Source organism: Hypanus sabinus, chromosome 23 (genome assembly GCF_030144855.1).
Source record: "Hypanus sabinus isolate sHypSab1 chromosome 23, sHypSab1.hap1, whole genome shotgun sequence".
NCBI lineage: Eukaryota > Metazoa > Chordata > Chondrichthyes > Myliobatiformes > Dasyatidae > Hypanus > Hypanus sabinus.
This window is the reverse complement of record NC_082728.1, coordinates 47,569,591-47,592,961: the sequence shown is the minus strand read 5'-3', so window position 1 is coordinate 47,592,961 and position 23,371 is coordinate 47,569,591. Positions and strand designations below refer to the sequence as shown.

Here is a 23,371-nt window from a genome sequence, read left to right as displayed (position 1 = left end):
GAGTATCCAATATTTTGGAAGGACAAGCAATGAAGGAAAGGAGATCAGTTATGTTTTTTAGAAATATAGAAAATTAATGTGATGGACCTTTGCTCAGAATACCATGATGGGGAACTGAACAGATTGAGCTGAGCAATACATTTAGATAGATAATATTGATGAGGATAGTCTAAAGATCCCCAAACAGATGTGGTAGCCTAGGGAACAGATCCAACTCTTACAATATAGGTACAATCTTAGTTATAAGTGACCTAATTTTCAAACCAAATTAGCAACAACAGACTGTGGGAGGTATTCTTCTAGTGAATATGATCACGAGGAAATCTGCAGATGCTGTAAATTCAAGCAACACACACACAAATGCTGCTGGGCCTGCTGTGTTTCACCAGCATTTTGTGTGTGTTGTCGTGAATATGATGTTTTTTTTTAAATGATTGCTTTGAGGAGCGAAAAAGAGAACAGTTTATCCTAGAATATGCATTGTACAAGTGAAAAAGAAATAATTAGAAACAATAGTAACAGAATATATGGAAAACATTAATCGACTTGGAGAGAGTCAGTTTAGGTTTATGAAAGGGAAATTGTGCTTCACAAAACTGCAGGCATTTTTGGAGGATGCAACTAGTGAAGAGCGAACCAATGGATGTATTTTAGACTTTCCGGAACATCTCTTTGAATGGAGTAACTACACAACCAAAAATAAAATACCAAAGTTGCTATGAACTGGAGATAAAGTAAATTATGCAGGAAGATGCTGATAGAAGTTTCTCTCCTTAAAATTTTAAACCTGTTTCTCTCTCCACAGACATTGCCTGACTTGCTGATTTTTTTCTGATTTACTCCCATTTTATTTCAGGTTTCCAGCATCTGAAAGATTCTTCTATCCTTTTAGAATCTTTTAATGAACTTCGTTAGAACCAGTAGATCAGTTTTTCTCAATGGTAATAGGTTCTTACTTCTTCCACATGCTCTTGGAAACATGGAATTAGATTTTCTGTTTTACATAGGTGACTGATAATGTTATCTCTTTTGCCATTGCTCATTCACAACCTACCAGAATCTTACTATAGTTCATTTGATTCAAACATTAATCTAGTTATTCTAAGATGCATTTTGCCATCTGTTTCAACAGTAGCAAATTGTTCTGCCTGAGATCCTCTCTTGCCTCAATTTATCACTGGTATCCCTCTTTTATTTGAATCTTTCCACATAGGTAATTTGTGTCTGGATTACCTTACAGAATCCCTTCCTGCTCTCCAGAATGATGGGGCATGTGGGGATTGTACAATTTCCGGGCCAAGAAAGTTGGATAAACATGTCATGAATTCTACTCTTTATCAGCCACTTGTAACAAAACAATTTTTGAAATCATGCATAGCCACATGACTGAGGCTTGCAAGGATAATGTGGACATGAAAGAGGCCAAAGGGGAGGAGAACATCACTTTTTAAAATTAGACACCAATTTCTTCAATGAAAGAGCAACAAGCAAGAAAAAAGTCTGTCACCAAAATGTTACGTTAGAAAATGCTTTATTTACTGATCACTGCTGAAAAATATACAGTTGTACATAAAAACATTGAAACTTTTTCACATGAATGTTTGATCAATATGTAGTTACAGTGACATGTACTACTGAAAAGTAATCATTTATATATTATAAACAATAATATTTAGAAATTACATACAATAATTTAAGCCCATAAGTATACACATTGCTATTTAAATTCCAGAAAAAATGGCAGTGAAAATTTTGTGATCAAATAATTATTCTGTTTTAAATTACAGAGTGGAATTTTAACACAAGACTGACCATAGTTCATATGATTTATATAAAGCACTTGCCTGTGTTGCTCTCTCCTGATTGAAAGGGGGAAGAGGATTTGATCATTAGTTGGGTGACATTTACCAAAGCTGACCTAAGGAGGGAAATGTTTTTTGGATGGTGGGAGAGAATACTTCCTATGCCCTCTCTGTGTTAATGACATTGTTATGAGAGACATTTATCATGGAAACAAAAGCAGAGAACCCACAGCAGGTCAGGCAGCGTCTGTGGAAAGAGAGGCAAAGTTAATATTTCAGTTTGTTAGAACTGGTAAAGAGGTGAACCAAGATGCAGAGTGAATGGGGTTGGAGATGGATAGGGTAAAAGGGAATATCTCTGATAGGGTGAGACTATGTTTACTGTAGGGAGCAATCTACTGATGAAGTTGTGGCTTCAAACAGATTAATTCATTAATAGCTTTGTCACATCTGCAACTCTAGCCTCACCTTATCAGTGAAATTCCCATTTTTTCCTATCCAACCCAACTCAACCTTTTTGTATGTTATAATTAACTTATTTTGTATCTTAGGTGTTTCATCCTGAAATGTTAATTCTGCTCTCTTTCCAGTCTTGCTGATATTTTCCAAAATTTTCTGATTTTATTTCATACTTCCAGCTTCTGTAGTTTTATTTAAGATTACACTGAAATGCTTTCAATAATTTCACCACAATTTCGCTGAATGGTACATAACGAATAAAGTAATTGCACTTACACAGCGCCAAACACAATCACAGGAAGCCCAAAATGTGTTCTGTTCTATTGTACTCCAATGTAGCATTCAGAGAGGGTGAAAGTGCACAGATGTCATTGTGAAAATTCCCAGCAAAGTTTTAGAGATATCAGTTAAGAGATAAATAATGATCCGATCACCTAGGGAACTTCCTGCTCTTCTTAGCGTAATGGTAAGGGATTATTTGTACATACTAGTAAGGGCTAGGCAGGCCTTAAATTTTTAAAAAAGTCATAAGAAATCTGGTTCCTCCCATAGTGCACAAATCTCCTCAATTGTCATTTTAGACTTTTGTGTTGAATTATTTGGAATGTGGCATAAGCTCAGAATCTTCTAATTCAGGGGTGTCAAACTCATTTTAGGTCACGGGCCGGATTAGGCAAAATGCAGCTTCATACGGGCCGGATCAGTCGGGCGCGTGCGAACGCAGCTTTCATTGCCTCCGTTTTTTCAGCCTGTTCTCATGTGTCTCAGTCTCTGCTATAACTACAAAGTGTTTCACTTCACAAATTCCGTTTCTTATGAAGAAGACTGCTGAGCAAGCATTATTTTTATGATTGGTATTAAATTACAATCATAGGCTTAATATCGCCGGGCCATTAATAATTAAAATAATAGATCTATCTAAAATGATCTCGCGGGTCGGATATAATTGTACACCGGGCCGGATATGGCCCGCGGGCCTTGAGTTTGACACCTATGTTCTAATTGGAAGGAGAGTGTGTTCTCAATAGGCTATGGCTAACACGAGAACATTGCCTTTTAACCTCACTAACACACAGTGACCAGAGACAGATTTGTTCTCTCCTGACACTGAAATAGAATTTTAATTCAATATTTAGCATGTGCTTATGGTTGGAGGCACATTCCCTCACTCTGCTCAGGATCTCCAAAAGAATAGTAATGCTATGAAAGAGACTATCTTCCCAACTTCACACTCAGGTTAGAACTCTGTGTGCTTGAATTCCTGCAATAAGTAATGTTGAGTCTTTCCAGAATAGTATAGTGCAAGATTGACACTCACATTCTAAGATAATGGGAACTGCCTAACACATGGGGACTGCACGAAACTATTGTACTCTAAATGCATTTTAAAGCGACTTTTACTACGTATATAAATTTGGACTATGAAGTAATACCAGGTACGTAATTATGAATGTATTTCAAGGGTATAGCAAAATCAAAGGATTGCACACTAAAAGAAACGTTCCTGTCATCTGATGTTGCACACCTAACATAAACTTTCACACAGTATAATGATCTTATGTATTTCTGATGATTTAAGTTAAAGGTACAAGCTGGATTCTTTTGGTCTAATACTTGTTTGCGAGAAACATTACAGCTGTTTTCACCTCTCTTAGAAATATTATACAAAACCTAATGAAATCATCATGTATTTACGTCAGCTTGTACATAACACACACTCTCCGGGATTGCTAGAAGTTAATTAACTGCAAAATCTTGGTGGCACATAAACATTCCCTGTGAGATACGCATTAGATTACATACCAAATAGACATTTTCAATAGGACTAATCCAAATTCAAAAGCAAACTTTGTGCACAGCAAGAACATTTTTTTGCCAGGTTTAGATATAAATGTATTGAATGTAAGGCATGAGTATTCCACCAGCTTCCAGAGCTTCAGCAAAGGAAGGAAAGTGACAAACGTAATCATCCTCGTCAATGAAGCCCAGGAGGGAAAAGAAGCTGGGACCTGCACAAGCTGGGAGAGGTTCCCTTGTAAATGGTTGAATTAAACAGAAACCTTCCCTTTCCATATTGCAACAGACAGCAATTGATTTATTCAGTGATCCAGTGACAACAGAACTTAAGTGCACCAGGAAAGGGTTATCAGTAACTTCTGACTCCGATGGAAACTGACTGGACCAAGTTTAACAAGTGGTGAGCTTCTGCAGAAAAAAGGAATAGAGAATTGCCATAAGCAGCAGCAGATGGTGCAATTGTACCAGTGCATACTTAGTATTAACCATTCGTTCGCAGGTATTTAAAAAAGCAATTCTTTGTTCCATTCTTGCTCAGAAATGTTTACACCACTAAAATTACAAAAATATTGTGAAACAGAGTTTGAATGAGTGTGACTGAGTTGATGTGTTGCATAGTAAGTCACATTACCTCAGTACGATGGGACCCAATAAAAAATGGACCCAGTTTGTGTTGGGAGACATCTATCCAGACGGAAGAGCAGATGATGCTCTGTACATCCTTGGTGTACTGGCTGAACAGCATCATTTTTAGGCCATTGAGCATAATCTTTCCCTTTCACAATAAGTTGAAGTTTGACTCTAAAGCACTGGCAGACTATACCAGATAATCCAAAATTAAATCACTTTCTGATAGGCAGGAACACAGATATTAATTGTAAACATGTTAATCATTGTCCAGTTAGGTTAACTGATCTGAATATCTACCAAGGAGGATCATATTATGAGACTTCACAACAGCATAAATGATAGGTTTGGTTTCCTCATTCGGTAATGTATTGTCATTTCAGTGCTGACATTTCTTTGAAACTATAAGTTAGATATAGGTGTAGGTATTTCATCTTACTTTTCCTGGGAACTTCAAGTCAAATGATACATGATAAACATTGGACACAACTGGCATAATTTATAGCATCTTAGAAAAATCATATGCATAAGCAGCTCAGAAAGTGGTAAAGTCATGGTGCAATATATGAAAGCTGAACTTTGAAAACAAAAAGGTCTGTGCTACAACTCATTTTATATCTTAAATAAGCAGCCACAGATTGCACCGTCTCACTGTAGGTACAAGAACAATCACCCATCCACACTGTTTCATCCCACCTTCAGTTTACCCTGCATAAGTCAAACTTCAATATAGTATATACAGGTTATTAACGATTCCATACTCAGTAAAATGAACTTCCATAAAAATGCTTGAATTAATTTTACACTGTTTTTGGTCAATTATTTTGGAAGTCTTTTATGATTCAAGAATAACAATCTTATACTAGCCTGCTCTTCAGCCACAGAAGGGATATTGAGGAGAAAGAGTTGTAGGCTCAAAGAAATTAATTGCATGGAAGTGAACAATTCAGCCCATCTTATCCATGACTTCCAAAACAGAGCTATTTAGGCATCAACTTCTTCTCTGCAACTGGTGCACAACCTTGTAGCCGATGGTAAATTAGATTTCTTTTTAAATATGATGAGGATTTCTGCCTCTATTTCCCGCACAGGCAGTTTCATCATCTCTCCAATCTTTTACCAATGACTTTAAATTCAAAGCTCAGTTTGGGTTAAGCTTGGCACCAAGTTTGCAATCGTCATGTTCAGTTTCGTATAACTATCAGGAAAAGGGATGGATCTGGTGGCTGAAAAGATGCAATGGGGAACAAAGCCAGTAATTCAGCAGACAAACCTTCTGTCCACTTAGAGGCAGAGGAAAGGTGAAGACCTGTAGTAGCAATGATGAAGCATTTGACACCGGCATGCAAAAGGAAATAAAGTGTGAAGTGTTTTGCTTTATTCCTTTCTGCTAATGGAAAGCAGTCCTGCCTGTTCACACTCCCTAGGCCTCTTAACGTTTCATTTATCCTGGTATGAAGCCTTCCAATCAGAATTCTGCTGAAATCTCACAACATCTCTTAAAATTCAATTTATCTCAGTTAATGGTTAACATTAGGGAAATGCAGTGTATTGTAGCTTTGGGGAATAGAGTCAAGGTTAAAGCTAATAAGTAAGAGGATATGAAAATTAAGTTTGGATCTTGTCAAGACTTTGGAACAATGTTACTATCTTTCCAATATGAGATTATCCAACCTTATTTATTCAATGTCGTTTATTGTGAAATTTGAGCTTATTGAACATTCATAAAGTCATCTATACCTAGGGTATAAATGACATGAAAATTAGCTCTTTGCAGAAGCAGCAAAGTACACTACTAACAGAAATTACACTGCTCATGGATTGATTAAGAGTTTGCCACAGTTGATGGTGGCAAATTAGTTGAATTGAAGTTGAAGAGTTGTTGTGAGTCCAGCAGAATTCTGATTGGAGGGATTAAAATCAGGAAAGTGAGGATTAATTTGGTGGAGCCAGGACTGTTGTAGAAGAGTGTTTAAAAATATTCAAGAAGTTTGGCATGGAAATGGAAACTGGTGAAGAGACAATGGTGTCCAAGGACAGGGAGTCAAAGTTCAAAGCAAGTTTATTAGCAAAGTATGTTTATGCCACCATATACTAACTTGAGATTCATTTTCTTTCAGGCATTTACAGGAAAATACGGAAATGCAATAGAATTTATTAAAACCTACTCTTAATAAAGACTGGACAAACAGCCAATGTGAAAAAGATGATAAACTGTGTAAATAATAAATAGAAAAAAATATTGAGAACATGAGTTGTGGAGTCCTTGAAATTGAGTATATAGGTTGTGGAGTCAGTTCAGTGATGAGGTGAGTGAACTTATTCATGCTGGTTCGGGGGCCTGATGGTTGTAGGATAATAATTGTCCCTGAACCTAATGGTACAGTTGTAAAGCTTCTGTACTTCCTGTTTGATGGTTGTAGTGAGAAAAAAGCATCGTCTAGATGATGGGGGCTTTGATGACGGATGCTTTCCTGTAGACTTTTCTGTTCTGGGCATTATTGTTTCATATCAGGTTGTGATGCAACCAGTCAGGATATTCCCCACTGTGTATCTATAAAAGTTTATCAAGGTTGCCAAATCTACCCAAAGTTCTAAGAAATTAAAGGCAGAGGCATGTCTTCTTTGTGATATCACTTACATGCTGGTCCCAGGGCAGATCCGCTGATATGGTAATGACAACAAATTTAAAGTTACTCACCTTTTCCATCTCTTTTTCCCTAAGGAGGTCTGGTTCATGGACCTCTGGATTCTCCTTCCTGAGGTTAACAATTTTTTGGGATATTTAACAGAATTGCCTCATGAGGTTCAAGTGTTTATTCTCTTAACCATCGCCAGGCTGGGTAGAATATAATCACTGTGTTCCATTCTCCCATATCTACTTGCAGATAAAGAATCAATTGCAGAGCTTTTCTGCAAACTATTCCTTACCACTTCCCTTTTCTTAGCTACAATTTCAGTTTGTCATCTGGAAACATCCTCAGTTTCCTTTTGTATACTGGTGTCACCTACATCTACATCACTACTATCTCTCTTAATGCGGACTCTTCTAGTCCTGATGGAAGGTCTTGGCCCAAAGCGTCAACTGTATATTTTCCTCCAGAGATGCTGCCTGACCTGCTGAGTTCATCCAGCATTTTGTGTGTGTTACTCTAGATTTCTATTGTGTACAGTTTTCCTATGTGTTCCTCTCTTGACCTTTCATCTGCATTTAAGGTGGCATTTGGACAACCAATGACAAAGGGTGAAATTTCCACCTTTCCCATCTGCTTCCCATCACATACTCCATTCTTCAGTCATCAACACCACCTCTCCTCCTATGTGTGAAACTAAACCAGGCTTTTTGCAATTTTGGTGCCATTTTAAACCCCAAATAAGCTTTGGACAGTATTTCTACACCGCTTCTAAAAGACCTCACATTAATCAGCCTGTCTGCTACTGAAACCTATTTCTTTGTTCAAAGGTTAAAAGGTAGCTTTAGATGATACTATTCTAAAGTATTGATGACAAACATCACAAGCTCCAGTTTCCAGAAGTTTGAAGGGATTCAGAACTCTGCTCTGCACTTTCTGACATCCGCCGGCTCCAGTTAACTCTTCACCCTTCATTCTTAATCATCTATAAGCTTCTGTTCCTCTTTCATGACTCAATATCAAGATCAGTATTATAATAATTCTGTGAAGGGCCTTGGTAAATTGGTCAAAGTGTGAAATAAACATATTTTAATTGATAAAATGGGTACTATAGTTGGAGGACACTGATATCTAATACTTTTTTCTCTTCTTCGCAATCTTTAGATATATTGAATCAGGTATTAAAATCTTGTAAAACACATTAAAACAATCACACAAAGATCTAAACACCTTGTGAATGGAGATTATGGCAATCTATTCGACAATAACATATCTGATTCTTCGATAAAATGCTCCAGTTTAGGATCGAACGAGTTTCCATCCTTAACATGTTCTCCACAATGTATAAATTCTGTATCGGGATTCTCAGTATTATCTGAAGATACATTCAATATGTTTGGTTCCCATTTTAGCTAAGGAATCTCAGTTCTGAAATCTCATATTTAAAAAATCACTTTTCATCATATTTCAGTAGACAAATCTAATGAGATTATGGATGAGCAATTCCCCATCTGCAACACCCAATGATTCAATGATCTAAAACCAAGTATTATCTTGAAACTTATATATCAACTGCACAGGCACTTCAGTGTTTTGTTATTATCCCAGTCAGATTGTCATTCTGTTTTAAATCACAGTACCTCTTGAACAATTTGAATGGAAAAATACAAATTATTAAGACAAAGAAAAACCGTTGATCTATATCCTTCACACTGGAGAAGTATCAACATGTATTGACTGTGCTGCAATAAACAGTAAAGGGATGGTCATAAGACTGTAGATTGTGGAACTCGTTGAATCCGTGACTGGTATTTTTTCACTTCCAGTTTTTGACAGACAATGGGACCGAATGAGAAATAATTTAAGAGACTAAGGAATAAACTAGAAAAAAGTGGGCATTGCTGGAAATTTTAAATACAATCAGACAATGCTACAAAATAAGTGACTATCTATTCAACACCTGTGAAATAATGAATGAACAATTCCCCATTTTTCATGAAGTGAAAATGTAGATTATGACTTTATACTGGATTAAAGGGAGGGATTGAATATTTCTGGTACAGACATTGAGTTTGGGCAAGCTTAACACAAATTTACTTCTTTCAGAGTAATGGTGGAGTTGGATTACTCTTCCAAGTCTTCATTTTATGTGATATTATTGTTTTAGAAAAGAAGGTACAGATTTTCCTGTAGGAGACCATGCAAAATCCACAGTGAGCAGCAACTGAAATCTAAATCCCATGAAGATACAATGCTTGAGAACCAAAAACACAGTGAAAGTTCCAACAGGTATGAATGCTCTCTCTATAAACCCCACAGCTAAGACTCTAATTAGGCTCCCAGATGCTATTGGCTCTCTTGCTCTTTCTCGAGATAATGATGATGGTGATGTTGATGATGATGATGATGCTGGTGGTGATGATGATGATGATAATGGTGATAATGTTGGTGGTGGTGGTGGTGGTAGTCTTGCCATGTGTACAGCCTATCCACTTCATTCTAACCTAATGGCAATCTGTACTGTTTCTTTTCATTTATGGTACTGTCTACTAAGAAGAACTCCAGAGCAGAAAACCTCTAAAGGAACTAAGTGTAGTGTCTGGATGAAAAAATGTTTTGAAGGCAATTCAGTGTTTGGAACAATATTCTGCAAACTGATCACATCGTCATTGGGAGCCTTCTAATGATGCATCTTTAATAAAGATGAAGAGCATTAATACTGGGGCAGGGGACTGTTTCACTTTCAGATTGTTAGGGCCAGTATTATGTGTTCTTAGGTTGTGTACAGTACCTCTTCATTCTGCCTCAGTACAACACCTCAATAACCACTTTAGAAAAAGCCACCCTTCCATTGCTGGCTCCATTATGTGTACTCGCCACCTAAAGATGGTATCAAGGGATAATTTCATCTAGCTCTTGATTATGGATAGCTGAAGAACTTGATATCAAATACCAAATTAGGCTAATTTGCGCTTCTGGATTACGGTCAAATTCATTTAATCCAAGGACACTCACTGACAGCAAAGTTGATTCCTTTGTTTAGATTCCAGCACCCATTGTGGAAGATTGATGCCTAACCTCCTGTATCTATTTAATTCATACACTTTTCCATTAAGTGCTTGTTGGCTGTCTCTACAACAATAAGTGTTTACCCCACAGGGCAAATTAGGCCTCATTCTTTATCAGTTTTTGTGGGCGATGGAAAATGAGATATGTTTTGAAACTGAAGGCATGAGGACCACCTTCATATTGCATGTAAACAGGCAACGTGTGTAAATGACCATCTATGACCAGGTCAGCTATGACCATCTGCCTCTTAGACAGAGCTTTTTACCAACCAAAGCACGATACTATAGTTGATCAAGGATTCCATAGTGATTCTGCCTGATATGTGACATCATCAGATTTGTGGGGTAAAGAAAACAGTAGAGAGGAAACCTTCCAGAATGTGCAAGTAATTTCTCTGACCAATCTGCCATGATGTCCCAGGAATCTCAACAGTATTCTTCACCCTGTGCCTCCAGGATGTCATTCAAATCTGCAAAGACAGAGCCGCTAGACATTTTTCGGCCGTTACTGGAGAGGTCAAGGAACTCCTCTGTGGAGCTGGGTACTGAGCTAATATATCTGTCCCAAACTCGTTCTGCTGGCACTTCATGCTCGATCAGTTTGGGCTTTGATTTTAAGCTTCTCTCCAAGTTCTTCCTTTTGTGCTTGAACTCGAGGATGGTTTTTGTGTAAGTGTTTATTGTTGTCACTGATGCAGCCATGCAGCAGGTAAACGATCCCCAAGCCAGACTGCAGGAAAACACAAAAATTAACAAATTAAAATAGAAATTTCACATGCATTTAAATTTCACATTTAAAATAATGAAAGTCCCAATGTTTAATTGCAGAATGCTTTAACAGGACACTTTCAGCTACACGTGCAAGCAGAGTTATATAGTGGCAGCAAAAAATGTGTCATGAAGATTAAGCTTAAAAGCAGTGGTGACCTTGGCATCTGCTAGTAGTGCCAACTTTCATTGCAACTTGGCAACAGGTGTTCTTACCACAGATGGCAGAGCTCTGAAACAGACTCCCTCAAGACCTAGAACGAGCAGAACAGTTAGCCATGATTACGGGATGGCAATGATGCCAAGATCCACAGGCATCATATTCAGCCTTTCTTCTCCCTTTCATCTTGTATCACTACGCCCATAATGCACATGTTCCAGACATTTTTAAGCCAAACTTGATTTAAGAGATGATAGAAAATTGCATCATTTGCATCATTTGCATCAAGTTAAGTAAAGAATTTTATAAAACTGTCTATAAAATATTTCTTATAGTTTAGGAAAGTACAATAAATGATGGCACAGAGGAACACGAGATGAAACTCTAACAGCTTCATCATCTAACAGTGTTCCCTTGTCTTGTTCCAAGTAGGCATACAAGTCAAAACAAAGGACAAATCCTACTGTCAAAGTCAAAGTCCTGTTAATTACTAATTCATGATCTTCTGGTCTGAATAAGGTAAATGTTCAAAATAATGATATCTGCTGGCACATAGAGTACAGCTCAGCATGGAGCAGATTCTGGAGTTCATTACCAGTTTATAGACTGCCTGGTCCCACGGGGATCAATTTCTTGAATCTTTAGCCTTTTATTCGCCACAATAAAATCCACCTGATCTACTCCTAACTTTCATCCATTGGCATTTGAACCCTTTGCCATGTTGAACAATTTCTTGGGCTACATGTTGTGAATGTAACCATATTTCTAAAACATTGTTTTTGAAACTGGGTTTTTTAAATTCCTCAGCAACACACACAAAATTCTGGAGGAAGTCAGCAGGTCAAGTTTCATTTATGGAAATTAATAGATAGTCAACGTTTCGGGACAAGACCCTTCTTCGAGACTGAGAAAGAAGGGGCAATATGCCAAAATAACATGATGGGGGAGGGGAAGGGGGCTAGCTGGAAGGTGATAGGTGAAACCAGGTGGGTGGGAAAACTCAAGGTCTGGAGAAGTGTGTTGCTTTGGATTTCCAGCATCTGCAGACTTTCTCATGTTTATAAATTCCTCCCCACATTTTCCTTCATGTTTTTACATCAATCAGATTTGCATAAAATACAATACAAATTTATTTCCTCATAAGATTCTCTGTACTATTGATGTTACATAGAACATAGAATAGTACAGCACATTACAGGCCCTTCGGCCCACAATGTTGTGCCGACTCTCAAACCCTGCCTCCCATATAACCCCCCCCCCCACCTTAAATTCCTCCATATACCTGTCTAGTAGTCTCTTAAACTTCACTAGTGTATCTGCCTCCACCACTGACTCAGGCAGTGCATTCCACACACCAACCACTCTCTGAGTGAGAAACCTTCCTCTAATATCCCCCTTGAACTTCCCTCCCCTTATCTTAAAGTCATGTCCTCTTGTACTGGGGAAGAGGCGCTGGCTGTCCATTCTGTCTATTCCTCTTAATATCTTGTATACCTCTATCATGTCTCCTCTCATCCTACTTCTCTCCAAAGAGTAAAGCCCTAGCTCCCTTAATCTCTGATCATAATCCATACTCTCTAAACCAGGCAGCATCCTGGTAAATCTCCTCTGTACTCTTTCCAATGCTTCCACATCAAAATAAATTTGTAAGGCAACCAGAACTGGACACAGTACTCCAAGTGTGGCCTAACTAGAGTTTTAGAGAGCTGCATCATTACATTGTGTCTCTTAAACTCTACCCCTCGATTTATGAAAACTAACACCCCATAAGCTTTCTTAACTACCCTATCTACCTGGGAGGCAACTTTCAGGGATCTGTGAACATGTACCTCCAGATCCCTCTGCTCCTCCACACTACCAGGTATCCTGCCATTTACTTTGTACTCTACCTTGGAGTTTGTCCTTCCAAAGTGTACCACCTCACACTTCTCCAGGTTGAACTCCATCTGCTACTTCTCAGCCCACATCTGCTTTCTATCAATGTCTCTCTGCAATCTTCGACAATCCTCTACACTATCTACAACACCACCAACCTTTGTGTTGTTTGCAAACTTGCCAACCCACCCTTCTACCCCCACATCCAGGTCATTAATAAAAATCACGAAAAATAGAGGTCCCAGAACAGATCCTTGTGGCACACCACTAGTCACAACTCTCCAATCTGAATGTACTCCCTCCACCACGACCCTCTATCTTCTTCAGGCAAGCCAATTCTGAATCCACCTGTCCAAACTTCCCTGGATCCCATGCCTTCTGACTTTCTGAATAAGCTTACTGTGTGGAACCTTGTCAAATGCCTTACTAAAATCCATGTAGATCACATCCAATGCACTACCCTTATCTATATGCCTGGTCACCTCCTCAAAGAACTCCATCAGGCTTGTTAATCTGAATGACTAAATATTTCTTTATATTAGATGTAAAATGAGCAGTTCTATTCCTGTATGAGCATCAGCATTAATCTCTAAATTTAATGATATTTCCAATCATAGATTTATACAGCAAGAACTGGCTTTTGACCCATCACATCCATGCCAACCTTTTTGCTGATCTGCATTAAACCTATTTGTGTGCATTAAAACTGTAACCTTTCATGTCTTGCCCTTTAAGTAGCCATCTAAGTGCCTCTTAAACATCTGTTTCCACCATCTCCTCAGGCAGCATGTCATGGATAGTAACTATTTTATCTGTGAAATATTTATCCTTTAAATCTCCCTCCTCTCACCTTAAAACTTCATCCCATTGTTTTTGTTTTCCCTCCCATGTGAAAAAAAAAATTGTCTATCTCTCCTGTGCATGCTTCTCATAATCTTAAAAATTTCTATCAGATTACCCTCTCAGCTTCTTTTGCTTCAAGAAGACAGACACTCTGTATCCATTCCTTCACAATAACAATCCAGGCAATATTCCAGTGACTTCAGTGACCTCTCCAGTGCATTCACATCCTTTCAAAAGTGTGGAAACCCAATCTGCACTCAATACCCAAAGTGTGGCCCAACCAATATTTTGTAAAGTTGCAGTGTAACATTATTCGAATTGGAATTGGTTTATTATTGTCACATGTAGTGAGGTACACAGAATGGCTTGTCTTGCATACTCTTCATACAGATCACATCATTACACAGTGCATTAAGGTAGAACAAGATAAGCCAATAAAATGCAGAATAAAATGTAACACCTGCAGAAAAGGTGTAGTGCAGGTAAATAATAAAGTACATGATCATAAGCTTCTTGTGGTCACGTGCTGACTGGTGCCACACCAAGCTGTGATGCACCCAGACAGGATACTTTCTATGGTGCATCGATAAAAGTTGATAAGGTTGATGGGACATGTGAATATTTTTTTTAGCCTCCTGATAAATTAAAGGCAGTGGTGACCTTTCTTAGTTGTAGCATTTATGTGGTTACATCAGGACAGTTTATTGGTTATGTTCACTCCTAGGAAGCTGAAGCTCTCAACCTCCGCATTAATGTTGATAGGAGCACGTGCACCTACCTGTTTGCTGAAGTCAATGACAAGTACTTGGAGCTTTGACAAACACCAGATCAGGAGATCAGGAGCTTGAGAGGAGGGAATTTCACTCAGGTCCGCTGACCAAGAAGTATCTGGCAGCAGATTTTTCTTAGAGCTTTGACAACCAACTGATCAGGAAATCAGAAGCGTGAGAGGGTAGAATTTTACTCAGGTCCGCTAACTGAGTAGAAAAAGGCAACAACTCGCTGCAGGTTTTTTTTGGCACTCTGACCAGCGACCAATCAGAGTTTGGGATTGATTAGCAGGAGCATGTTAAACGAAGGCAGGGGAAAGCTCAGCAGCCATAATAGGAGTGGACAGAATTAGCGTGGTTCAAAGGAAAGGAAGCTTCAGTTTGTGAAAGCAAAATGGAAAAGCTGCAGGTTGAGTTCACACCCCACCCCCCTTACATTTGCTCAGTTAGAACTGTATTGATGCCAGGCCGGACAATTGAATTGCTCTCTTATGGGATGTGGGAAGGCAGGGAAACGTCCAGTGTCCCTGATGATTACAACTCCAAGAAGTGCATCCAGCTGCAGCTTTTAATAATCCATATTAGGGAGCTGGAGCTGGAACTGGATGAACACCAGATCATTTGGGAATCTGAGGGGGTGGTAGATAGGACATAGAGAGAGGTAGCTACACACAAGGTCCAGGACACAGGAACTGGATGACAAGAGGCCTGTGCAGAGTAGCCCAACAGCCAGCCCCCTCAATAACAAGCATATCACTTTGGATACTGTTGGGGGGGAGTGACCTACAGAGAAAAGTCACGGTGGTCAGGACTCTGGCACTGAGTTTGGCTCTGTGACTCAGAAAGGAATTTGGAAGAAGCACACTGTGATGATACGGGGGTTTATTTGTTAGGGGAACAGAAAGGAATTTCTACTAAGTTAAATCTTGTGACATAGGGGACAGCTGAGTTTCATTTCCAGATGAGTTCAATGCTCATTTTGATCACTAGAACAGGAGGAACCATCGCACAAGCCTATGTCTAGCGAAGATCCTTTATTCTCAGAATCTGAAGATGACCTGTGGGCTGCTTTCAAGAATCCAAGGTCTGGATGGAGTATCTGGCTGAGTACTGAAGATCTGTGCTGACCAACTGACAGGTGTATTCATGGATATCTTCAACCTCTTGCTCTGGTCCATGTGTCCTACCCACATGCTTCAAGATGATTATCGTCCAGTGGCACTTCCATCCACAGCGATGGAGTGTTTTGAGAGGCTGGTGTTGAAGTATATTGTTGCTGTCTGAGTGGTGAGTTGGATCCACTCCAGTTGACCTACCAAAGCAACAGGTTTACAGCAGATGGTATCTCATTGGCTTTTTACACAAACCTGGAACATCTGGACAGTAAAGATACACACATCAGAAAGTTCTTTATCATTTACAGCTCAGCATTAACACCATCATCACCTTAACACTAATCAGTGAACTTCAAAACCTGGGCCTCAATACCCCCTTGCTCAATTGGATCCTGGATTTCCTCACTTGTGGGCCCCAGTCAGTTCAGATTGGCAAAGACATCTCCTCCAAATCTCCATCAGTACAGGTGCACCACAGGGATGAGTTGTATATTTAACTCCGTGCTCTACTCGCTTTACCCCTATGACTGTGTGGCTAAGAACAGTTCTAACACTATATACAAGTTTGTTGATGGGCAGTATCAAAGGTGGAATCAGCACCCAGGAGTGAGAATGAAAATTTGCCCAAGTGATGCAATAACAACAACCTCTCAGTCAATGTCAATACGATGCAGAAACTGATTTCAGGAGAAGGAAACCAGAGGCCCATGAGCCAGTACTCAATGGAGGATCAGAGGATCAGAACTTTAAATCCCTGGGTGTCACTATCTCAGAAGTCCTGTGCTGGACCCATAATATAAACATAATTGTGAAGAAAGCCAGGCTGCATGTTTACTTCCTCAGGTTTCTGCAGAGTTTCAGCATGATATTAAAAACTTTGGCAAAATTCTATTGAAGTGTGGTGGAAGGAGAGCTGACTGGCTGCATTACAGCCTGGTACGGGAACATCCATGCCTATGAGCCGAAAACAGCCCAATACATCACAGGTAAAGCCCTCCCAACCATTGAGCACATCGACATGAAGCGTTGCCGGAGGACAGCAGCATCCCTTATCAAAGATCCTCACCACCTAGGCCATGATCTTTTCACACTGAAATCAGGTGGAAGGTACAAGTGTCACAGGACTTGCACCGCCATGTGTAAAAACAGTTATTACCCCTCAATAATCAGACTCTTTAACAAAAGAGGGCAACCACATGCATTTAAGGACTCTTTTATCTTGTTATTTCATGCTCATTTTGTGTTTATATTTGCATTTGCACAGTTTGTTGTCATTTGATCCTGTTTACAGTTACTGTTCTATAGATTTGCTAAATATGCCTGCAGATAAAGAATCTCAGAATTGTATGTGGTGACATGTATGTACTCTGATAATAAATTTTACTTTGAACTGTAGGTGAAAATAAGATTCCCGGATGATGTGTTACCTCCCAAATGCCGAGGTCTGGCAGATCTTGGATTGAGTCCTCAGCACTCTCAAGTAGGAGAACAGCGAGAGGTCATGGTCCATGCAGGTATCAATGACATGAGTAGGACAAGTGACAAGGTTCTGCAGAAGTTCATGGAATTAGGTGCAAAGTTAAAGGGCAGGACCTCCAGGGTTGTGATCTCAGAACTGCTACCTGTGCCAAAACTTGAAAGATTATATAGTTTAACACATGGCTAAGGAGTTGGTGCAGGATAGAGGGCATAATATTCTTGGATGATTTGGCTCTCTTCCAGGGAAAGTGGAACCTGTACAGAAGAGATAGTTTGCACCTGAACTGGAAAGGGACTAATATCCCAGCGGGAAGATTTGTTAATGCTACCTGTGAGGTTTAAACTAGAATTGCAGGGGGGTGGGAACCAGAGCGCTAGAACAGTTAGTGGAGAGGTAAATGGAGGCAGATGTTGGTAAGTCCTCAGACAAAGCCAGGAGTCAAAAGGTTGAGCATGGTGAGACTAGTATCCTGAGCTGTGTATATTTCCATGCAAGATATATCGTAGGGAAGGTAGATGAGCTCAGGGTATGGATCAACACATGGAATTATGATATTGTAGCCATTAGTGAGACTTGGATGTAGGACTGGCAGCTCAGTATTAAGGTGTTTCGTTGTTTTGGATGTCACAACACAAGGGGTGGAGTTTCAAGATGGCGACATAGACATCTGCCTTTTAGGCGCTCTTCATTTTTTAAGCTATAATCACCCTTTAATCAAATCTTTTCGTACCTAACTACATGGGTTGATATTTACGATTTATTTCTTTTTTAAAATAATACTTGATTTAATTTTTTCAAACTTAAAATGTCTGTACCTAAGAAATCGTCTAAAGACCCTATATCTCTCGATGCAATCTCCAGTCTTCTGGATACTAAACTGGATACTAAACTTGCAAGTCTGGAAAATAAACTTACTGCGAAAATGTCTGAGCTTGAAGATGTCGTTAGATCATTTGATACCAAGCTTCAATCACTGGCAGCAGATATTGAACGGCATGAAGAAAAGTTTGCGGCTCTTGACAAGATAATTTGTGAAAAAATACGTACAATCGAAACTTTGGAGGAGAAGGTACGATCGACCGCTAAAATAATGGAGCAGAATAAGTTTAAAATCACCGATCTTGAAAACCGATCTCGCAGACAGAACTTGCGTATTATTGGATTTCCCGAAAATGTTGAGTCTGGTGACTTAACTGAATATTTCTCTAACTTATTGTGGGAAATTTTTGGCGAGGACGCTTTGCGGGTTAAACCTACTATTGATCGTGCCCACAGAGTTCCGAGATTTTCGGCTGCGAGAGACAAGCCACGAGCTGCGATTGTCCATCTCCATTATCCTTGGGAGAAAGAGCTTTTAATTCGATTAACTTGTCAGAAAGGTATGATTTCTCACAAAAACAACAAGTTTCGTATTGTGGAGGATTATTCATTCGAGGTGATGAGGACGAGAATCGCTTTTAAACTGGTGATGGCAGAGATTCATTCGATTGGAATTAAACAAGCTTTAAGATACCCAGCGAATCTCAGAATTACGTTGAGTGATGACAGTCAGCGCTTCTTTAATACTCCGGAAGAAGCAAAGAAATTCGTTGAAGAATATCGGTCTTCTAGTACAAGTTGAACTATGCGTTATGTTGAAGAATTTTTGGAGAGAATTTTAGGCTTTAACTTATGAAGCTGCGGTATAGCTTTTTACTTTGGTCTGTAGACCTGGTTTTTTTTATTATCATGATTTACAGATGCTCTTTTAATTTTACTGTAATGTTTTTTTTTAATTAAGTTTTTTTCCCTCTGGATTAGATATACATGTTAAGACTTTGTAATAATGATTTATTTTTTAAGATGTCGTTTCTTTTTCCCATAAGACTTTGCTTTCCGTAAGCGTTTATTTGCCTGTATTTGAGAATGGGACGAATGTCTTGAATTTTTGGACCTTTTTTTATATATATTGTAGTGGTTATTGAATCCTTTTTAAATCTTATTTTGATGACCTTTTTTTAAAAAAAAAGATTGGCGAATTTACATTTATATTCTGTAATATGGTCCTTTCAAAATGTTGTTTCTTCTTCCCATAAGTCTCTGTTTTTGAAACGTCATTTTCTTATATTTGAATATGGAATCTTTTTTAAAGGCATATTACACTACTTTAAATTTCAATGGTTATCCTTTTTTTTAATGATTTTTTGCTTTATTATATTATTTTTTTCATTTTGATTGATATTCTTTCTTTTTACAACCCTGTATTTATATCTGGGCGTTATATAGTTTCTCTTTTCTTTCTTTTCATGAAGTTGCCATCTTGAAAATGGGGGTAATATTAGTATTTGTGCGCCTGCCGCTTGGCTTTTTTTCGAGGGGTTGGGGGAGGAGTAGGGATCTTTTTTCATACTTTTGCTTTTAGTTTATGGGCCGACTTTAAATTATTAATATCGTTGAGGTGTCATGTTCTCTGGTTGCTCCTGAATCATTTTTCCTTCTTCCTGAATCATGGGTTATGTGTCTTTTTAACCTTTTATAATATACACAACTAATATTGGCATGTTGGATACGTCTATTAACTTTATCTCTTGGGATACTAATGGTTTAAATCATCCAATTAAATGTAAAAAAATATTTAAAGTATTCCATGGACTAAACGCTAATATTATTTTTGCACAGGAGACCCATATTAGGAGGGAGGATAATCAACGTTTTTTTAGGTTCTGAGAGGGTCAACAATTTCACTCGAATTGTACCACCAAAATTAGGGGTGTGTCTATTTTTATAGACCCCTCAATTTCGTTTACACATCATGAAATTATTTCTGATCCACAGGGCAGATTTTTGTTGATAACTGGTTCACTTTTTAATCGAAAAGTGGTTCTAGTTAATATTTATGCTCCAAATTTTGACTGCCCTGAATTTTTTAAACATTTATTTACTTCCCTTCCTAATCTAAATGAATATATGTTGATAATGGGTGGAGATTTCAATTGTTGTCTGAATCCTTTGATGGATAGATCTAAACCTATCCGAATTCTTCCGAATAGATCAACCTTGCTTATTAATTATTTTATGGTTGATTCGGGAATTACTGAAATATGGCGGATTTTGAACCCTAAAGATAAATAATTTTCATTTTTTTCACATGTATATCACAGTTATTCTAGAATTGATTATTTCCTTATTGATCATCGTTTATTAACGGATGTTACTGATTGTAAATATGATTCTATTACTATTTCGGATCATGCACCTTTGAAGTTATCTACCAAGATTTCGGACTTTTCCAATAATACTATATCTTGGAGACTTAACGCTACTTTGCTTCAAGACCCAGAATTTATCACCTACATAAAACAGCAAATTGACTTGTTTTTCTCAACAAACTATACTGAAGAGATTGACAGAGGAATACTTTGGGACTCTTTTAAGGCTTTTATCCGTGGACAAATTATCTCATATTCCATTGGTAAAAGAGAACAAAGATATTTAGATATTGCTTTATTAGTGGATAAAATTAAAGAAATTGATAAGATTTATTCCGTGACTCCTACCAAAGAACTTTATAAGAAGAGAGTTGAGCTTCAAATAGAGCATAGCTTATTATTATCTTCTTCAATTGAAAATCAATTAATTAGGACCAGGGCTCAATTTTATATCCATAGTGATCGAACTGGTAAACTGTTAGCTAATCAATTAAAAGCTATTTCGACTAAGCGACAAATTATTAAAATTCGTAAACAAGACGGTAATCTAACTACTGATCATAAAGAAATCAATAACACTTTTCAAGATTTTTATAAATCTTTATATCAATCAGAATTTGATGGCGATCTGTCCATGATGGATAATTTTTTTAACAATTTGAATATTCCCAAACTGACAGATGAAGATCGTAGCTTGTTCAATGCTCCTATCTCTATGGCCGAACTAGGAGAGGCTATCTCATTAATGAATTCAGGGAAAGCTCCTGGTCCTGATGGATATATTATAGAATTTTTTAAACCTTTTTCTTCTTCACTTTCCCCTTGGTTATGTGAAATCTTTAATGATGCATTTGCTAAGAAGAGATTACCTCAATCTTTTTATGAAGCTACTATCTCTCTAATTCTTAAAAAAGATAAGGATCCTACTTTATGTGCATCTTATCGCCCTATATCACTATTAAATGTAGACTCTAAGATTCTTACAAAAATTTTAGCCATTAGGTTAGAAAAGGTACTATCACAGATTATTTCAGAAGACCAAACTGGTTTTATTAGGAATCGGTATTCCTTTTTTAATGTTAGAAAATTGATTAATATAATTTATGCTTCATCACCCATAATCCCAGAATGTGTTATTTCATTAGATGCTGAAAAAGCTTTTGATAGAGTTGAATGGACATACTTATTTAACGCTTTGAGATATTTTAATTTTAGTCCTAATTTTATATCATGGATCAAACTAATATATTATAAACCTGTTGCTTCTGTTCTTACAAATAATTACAGATCCTCTTTTTTTCAATTATCTCGTGGTATGAGACAAGGTTGTCCCTTAAGTCCTTAATTATTTAAAATTGCATTAGAACCTTTAGCCATTGCTATTCGTGAATCTCCTAATATTTTTGGTATTACCAGTAATGAGAAGTTATACAAGTTATCACTTTATGCTGATGACTTGTTGTTATATATTTCTGATCCTGACAGGTCTATTCCCGCTATTTTATCCTTGTTGGCTCAATTTGGTAGTTTTTCTGGTTATAAACTAAACCTGAATAAGAGTGATTTATTCCCTTTAAACGCGCAAACTTTATTGAATGATAGGATACCATTTAAAGTTGTTGACGATAACTTTATCTATTTAGGTATAAAAATTACCAAGAAATATAAAGATTTATTTAGACTGAACTTTTTACCTATGCTCCATCAAATTCAACAACTTACTACAAGATGGTCTCCCCTATCCTTATCATTAGTTGGTCGGATTAATGCTATTAAAATGATGATTTTACCAAAATTTTTATATTTATTTCAAGCTTTACCAATTTTTATTCCTAACATTGCCTAAAAATTTCCTCATTTGTGTTGCAAAATAAAAACCCCAGGTTAAGTAAAAGGCAATTACAAAAATCTAAAAAAGATGGTGGTTTAGCTTTACCTAACTTTAGATTTTACTATTGGGCGAATAATATTCAAAACTTAATATATTGGAAATTAGATTTGGATTCACCATTGTGCCCACAGTGGGTAAATTTAGAATGCAATGAGGTACAGGGATATTCTCTATTCTCCGTTCTTGGTTCTTCTCTTCCTGCTGATTTAGTTAAATTCAATAAACAGATATCCAACCCTGTTGTCAAACATACATTACGAATTTGGTTTCAATTTCGTAAGTTTTTTACTCTGAAAAACATTGTTCTTGATAGCCCTATCTTACTTAATTGTTTTTTTCAAACCTTCTTTGACAGATCAAGCTTTTAGCATATGGAAAAGGAAAGGTATAAAATGTTTTCGTGATCTTTTTTTTGAAGGTAGTTTGATGTCTTTCGACCAACTTTCCAACAAATTTAAGTTACCTAAATCTAATTTTTTTAGATATTTACAAATCAGAATTTTTTTTTACATAAAGTTCTACCATCTTTCCCCAATTCAACTTCAATGGATTTCTCAGATTTTTTTTTACCTTAAATCCTTGTCATAAGGGATTAGTGGCTTTTATTTATAATATGATTATGAAGATACAACCAGAAATATCAGGTAGAATTAAACAAGAATGGGAAAAAGAACTTCAATATAATATATCAACAGAAAAATGGGAAAAAATTTACAAATGGTTAATTCTTCTTCTATATGTGCTAAACATGCTTTAATACAATTTAAAATTGTACATAGAGCTCATATGTCTAAAGATAAGCTTGCTCGATTCTATTCTCATATTAACCCTCAATGTGACAGATGTCATTCAGATGTGGCTTCATTGACCCATATGTTTTGGTCATGTCCTACTT

The 23,371-nt window shown here is 37.5% G+C and overlaps 1 protein-coding gene across 1 annotated transcript in view; it reads right to left on the bottom strand.

Moving 5' to 3' along the window:
- Positions 1-1,514: 1,514 nt before the first annotated feature.
- gsg1l2b (gsg1-like 2b) overlaps positions 1,515-23,371 on the bottom strand; it is a 187,226-nt gene continuing 165,369 nt past the window's right edge. The window contains exon 5 of the mRNA XM_059948841.1: positions 1,515-11,116. Coding sequence (XP_059804824.1) covers positions 10,813-11,116 — 304 coding nt within the window. The 3' untranslated portion in view covers positions 1,515-10,812. The remainder of the gene's footprint in view (positions 11,117-23,371) is intronic.